Source organism: Strongylocentrotus purpuratus, unplaced genomic scaffold (assembly GCF_000002235.5).
Source record: "Strongylocentrotus purpuratus isolate Spur 01 unplaced genomic scaffold, Spur_5.0 spur5_scaffold_9, whole genome shotgun sequence".
Classification (NCBI taxonomy): Eukaryota; Metazoa; Echinodermata; class Echinoidea; order Camarodonta; family Strongylocentrotidae; genus Strongylocentrotus; species Strongylocentrotus purpuratus.
In genome coordinates, this window is record NW_022145615.1 from 10,739,737 (window position 1) to 10,745,501 (window position 5,765).

The 5,765-nt window shown below is 38.1% G+C and overlaps 1 protein-coding gene across 1 annotated transcript; it reads left to right on the forward strand.

Moving 5' to 3' along the window:
- Positions 1 to 2,403: 2,403 nt before the first annotated feature.
- On the forward strand, positions 2,404 to 4,597 carry LOC754627 (galactoside 3(4)-L-fucosyltransferase). Its single transcript, XM_003725224.3, has one exon. It carries the CDS (start codon positions 2,982 to 2,984, stop codon positions 4,485 to 4,487), a length of 1,506 nt encoding a protein of 501 aa, XP_003725272.2. The 5' UTR covers positions 2,404 to 2,981; the 3' UTR covers positions 4,488 to 4,597.
- The last annotated feature ends 1,168 nt before the right edge of the window (positions 4,598 to 5,765 follow it).

The following is a 5,765-nucleotide window of genomic DNA, read 5'->3' on the forward strand; positions in this document are numbered from 1 at the left end:
TTTCGGTAAACCTTGAAAGAAACTATTATAACAATTATCCGAGCACTCGTACTCTACTTTACTGTACAACATGCTGTAAAACTTCCGGATTTCTTCAGTTATCCTTTTTTCATCGCAGCAAATAGCACCATCTGAGGTTTTAATTTTTTTAATAGTACTCTTTCTTTTGTTATTTTGCATTAATTGATTGAAATAACGCGAATCCCTTTCTCCGCTTTCGTACCACGAGGCTCGTGATCGAATCCTAATTCCTTCATTTACATAGCTATAAACTTCCTTTAATTTCTTTTTTTTGTATTTTCCAATTTTTCTTAAGTATCTGCATTAGTGCTTTCCGTCAATTGTTGTTCTAAACATTGTATTTCTTTTTCTAAATCTGTTCGTATTGTTCTTATTTGATCAGCCAATTTTTTTGAAAATTTTTGTGTAAAGCTCCGAATTTTCATTTTTTTTAAATCCCATAACAACCTTTTGTCTTTTATTTTAGTTTGCAGTTCGTTTTTTAATTGACAAATTTTCTTTTTTAACTCTCTAACATAATCTTCATTTTCACATAAACTATTATTGAATTTCCAATATGACCCTTTTCTTCCATTCGTTTTATTGACTGTTTTGTCAAATAAACGTAAAAATATTGAATGATGATCAGGGGCAACAGATGGAATTATATCGCACTTCATAACCATTTCCTCTAGACATTCTGATATTATCCAGTAATCTAGTCTACTTTGCATAAAGGGATTGTTTTGCATATAAGTGAATTGCCTTTTTAAAGAATGCCTACATCTCCAAATATCCAAAAGCTGCAAATCTTCCATGAATTTTTCAAATTCTCGATTAAATCTTTTCGAAATCCTGTTTGAAGATTTCCCGTTATAATCAAATTCAATGTCCCTAATCATGACAAAATCACCACCTATTATAACCGGGTAGTTATCTTTATTTAACTTAGCCAGATTATTGCGTAATTTTCGAAGAAATTGCAATTGATCACTCTCAAAATTTCTTGTTGGAAAATACACATTGCCTAAAATCAACCTAACACCTTGAAACTTACAGTCTATAAAAATATATCTACCCTCACTGTCTTTTAAGACTTGCAATATCTCAATATCTATCCTCGGCGCAATCAAAACGAGAACTCCTTTACTGTGATTAGAACCATGACTAAAATAAGTAGAACCCTCCCACATTGAAGCCCACTTGTCCACACAATCGCTAGTACTAAATGTTTCTTGTAGGAAAACAATGTCCGCCCCTTTATCTTTACACCAGAAAAATATGCGTTCCCTTTTATCTCTGTCCCTGATCCCTTTCACGTTGAGGGAGAACAATTTACAATTAATCAGAACATCCATAACCTATCACACACAAGAAAATTTAACCCAGTCCCAGAGCCAATCCCCCACCTTAAAGGACCCCACGAAAAGCAAGAACGAAACCCCGTCATCTGGGAAAGAAACTGATACATGTAAGGCATGCAATATTGCAGCTCCCCCGCCCCACCCCTCCCACTCTAAAAATTTCTTTTTAAAGGTAACATTCCCGAAAATAAGGCTATAAAGGATTATGTACCCTCTCCACATTGAAGGTGCTATAATAGCCTGACTTACAGAATACACAAAATAAATGCTTCCTTGCAATTATAAAAAAAAAAAACATGTCATGTACGACAATCTTTGAAGGCTCTTGAATCTATTAATCACAAATTGATTAAGTATTCAGGAGTAAATTACATTTCAATAATCAACATATAAAAAGGGAACATCCTTAATAATCACAGGGTTGTAAACCAGTATCTTCCCATATAATAGCTTAACTACCAAGTAAATACCAACATGAAAAACATGCAGCTGGTAAGTACACCTGGGAACAACCCATGTATTTAAATTTTGATTTAGGATAAGAATTATCCGCATAACCTTCTACTATGCGCCCTTTTCACTCTGTTTATTTTCATCTTTCTTAGTCACACAGAAAAGAAATGCTTGACAATCTATTCCTTTGAGGCTTTTGAAGCAACTGCAATTTCAATTTCACCAATTGATGGACGTGTTGTAAGAATATTAAATTTCACAGATAAACAAAAAGATAACATTCTTAAGACGCATGTAGTTCTAAGCTTAAATACTTCTCAAACATAAGGACATTTGACTTGGCAACAGCCCTGAAAAAAAAAAGCAATTAAATTTGACTAAGAATAAGAGTTATCCATTTACATTCTAATGCTCTCCGAAACTACCTCTTTTCTTTTCTTATTAAAGAGTGATACATTTCACCTAACCAACAGTCTCACAATAATAACTACAGACCCTTGGAATTTGCATGCATATAAAAAAGTTTTTTTTTAAACAAAAAGATGACATTCTTGAGACGCATGTAGTTCGAAGCTTAAATACTTCTCAAACATAAGGAAATGAACGCTGGATCTCTATCGATTTAGGAGGTTGTCGCTGATTGGTAGGATGATTCCTTTTGTTTGCGTTAAAACAAGTAGGTCCGTGGTTGAATGACGACGCGATTCATTATACATGTATATCGATATAGGCCTATAGGCCTATAGGCCTATGGCTCTATTATATTCGATACCGTTGACAGAGAAGCAGAACTTGGTTTTGACAGAGAAGCACGACGAGGGTGATTAGCAGGGGTGAAAATAATTCACTACGACTATTATTAGTATTCGGAGCGCATCGTAGGCCTGCATGTGGAACTTTGCTCGCCAGGATCGAAATGTACTTTATTTTCTACTTTTAGGCCGACCTTGTTTGACTGAAGACATGTTGTATGTTGACATCGATTATGTTCTGATCTTCAAAGATACTGTGAGAAGATCAAGCTGATCATTTAGCTCGGGTACCCTGACAGTCCTTTGTTTGGCCAAGAGTCTGGGAGGCTTCGATGACACGCATGACGTTTTTGGATTATAACGGATGACCTGAAACAATTTTGCAACTCGACTATACTCAAAGCAGATCATTATGATGGGGATTTGTAAACAAAAAATCATACATGTTTCCCGTTTCATTTATGTCCTACTTGCTATGACCCTTGTATCCATCTGCACAGTGATTTTCTATGACAGCGACCTGCATAGACATGTGAGAGTGATATCTACAGCGAGGATTTCTTCAAATGGCACCAAAGAGCTCCAACACGCCATTGTGAGTGGCATGAAAGCGATCGATAAAGGTTTGAATAAACTAGAAGTTGTGTCTCTTAGAGGGGCCGTACCATCGGTAATAAACAGGCTAAGTGAAATTGTTACTAACTTTGAACACCGTGTCTTAAATTTCAATGTAGATGACATTCTGAAATCCCTTTCGGATATACCTTTTGAAGAGAGTCGCCTGGTCCACAAGATTCAACAAAAACAGAGAAACGCGGATTTCAAATGTGTCATCAGGATTACAAAGTATTGCTCCAAACGTTGTGACCATATAGTACAACGCATCCATTCGACGGAATGGACGCGATTTAGTTGTGATGTCAACGAGGCTTGTCAAGTTGAGACCCGCTTTGTCGGTAATCTCACTAGAGAGATCATGCAGTCTTCCGATGTTCTATTCATCGTCTCTTCGCTCCATCAAAATCTGCAGCTGGAGCGCTTGGTGGCTTCGCGACCACCAGGACAACTCTGGGTCTTATACTCCAGAGAAAGTCCTAGTCATGATCCAGAGTATGCGCCTCAAGGTCTAACCGGAAACCCTTTCAACCTCACCATGACACACGCCAGAGACGCTGATATACATTTCCCATACGCCACTACGCGGGAGAGGAAACAGGGAGAACCTCCTTCGATACCAAAGAAGACTAAATTGATAGCATGGGTGTCTTCTAATTGTCAACTGTTGTCTTGGCGGCGAGGTGAGTTCGTCAAGGAGCTTCAACAGCATATCTCAGTCGATACCTACGGTAAATGCGGTAGCATGGGCAAGCTCGCCGCTGAGGATACTGCCAAAACGCTAAAACAATACAAATTCTATCTAGCGTTTGAAAATAGTGAGTGTCGGGATTACATCACGGAGAAACCGTGGAGAAATAGTCTCTCTCAAGGTGTTGTGCCAATAGTCTATGGCACCAAGCGCGAAGACTACGAGGAATTGCTGCCCAGGAATTCTTTTATTTTCGTCGAGGATTTCAGCAACATGAGCGCATTTGTGGATTACATTCATGCGCTCGATGAAGACAAAGCGCGTTACAGGGAGTTTTTTAATTGGAGAAGCGAGAGTACAGTGTATTTTACGCGGTCTTCCTCATTCAGCGTTAAAGCCCCTAAAGTGAATATGTGTTATCTTCTAAAGAAACTGGTCCACCTCTTCTTCCATCCAGAGACCTCGTGGCAGAAAAGGACACCCGATTTTGCTTCATGGTGGAGAGGACAGTGCGACGACCCATCCACTGAGAAGAATCTGTTGGGATTCAGTGTTCGCCCGACTAAAAAAAATAAGAAGAACCGAGAAGAGAATAATGTCGTTCATAGATGATGCCTCCAGGCCTATGAACGTGTTACGCTTAACATTCATATTCGAAAGGCCTCATCTCAATTGACTTGTTCCAGAGTATACCTTATATACTGTAACATTTTAGTGGTCTCTGCTCAGAATACAGAGCACTTTAGGCGATAGGTAAGCCCTTTACAGAAAGCTATATATGTATATTTCAGTCGGTAAAGCGTCTGCCTGTCGAACCAAAGATCCCGGGTTCGACTTCCACCCAGGCGGATGACTGAAGCCTGCGTTGTGTGTTAACGTGTCCCTTCCCTTGTTCATAGATGCAGGTTATGTCAAGTGGAAAACACTCCGTCCCTCGGATAGGACGTTAAATGGAGGCCCCGTGTACAGGAGAGTCACAACCCTTGCACGTTAAGAACCCATTGCACTATTCGTATAAGAGTAGGGGAAACCCCGGTGTAATGGTCCACCTGCATACCCCAACCAGGCCGAGTATACGGCATCTGCAAGAATCTTCAGTATTGAAGGAGGCAGATTATCTCGGAGAAGAGAAGAAGAAGAAGACATATCATGTCTATAAGGGCAATGGTTTATTTGTATGATATTGATAAAAAAAAGTTTAAATTTCACTACTCTTAATTATTGGTTATCATCTCTTTTAATTGTGTTTCCAGTTTAGATAAAATGTATTTTACCGCCGTATCTCTTTGCATTCAACGATAGCTTTATACCTGTTAACATTATTGAAAAATGTGATAGGCTTCAATGCAAAGTTCTTTGATGTTATTGTTCTTTTACAAGTTGTAAAAGCTAAAGCATTATTAGATCACCATGATTTGTAAATCTTAGATTCGATACAATACTAGATGCAAACTATATCATGTTTGTAGTGTTGCATCCAGTAACAAAACGACGGAGATAAGATTTTGAAAATACTGTCGCTCCTCAACCCTATTGTATCATTATGGTGTAAGTTATTTTTTAATAAATCTGAACACTTGGTTATTTTAGTACAGTCACTGTGCTTGTGTATGTTAACTCAAATCTGTCCTTTTCCCTGTCTAGACCACCTGTCTATAATGGTCTTCTAAATGATAGTATAGTCACCCTCTAGGACCGAACATGTATGTATTGTAAGATCTACATGTTTCAAGACCAGGCGCCACAACAGCACCAAAATTATATCCTTTGTTAGTAGCTAAAACAATGATTATGATCATCAGGGCCCAAAAATTTGGGGCAGAGAAAAACAAAAATGACTAGATATTTCAATACATATGATATTAGAGATATACGTGAACATGTTAATGT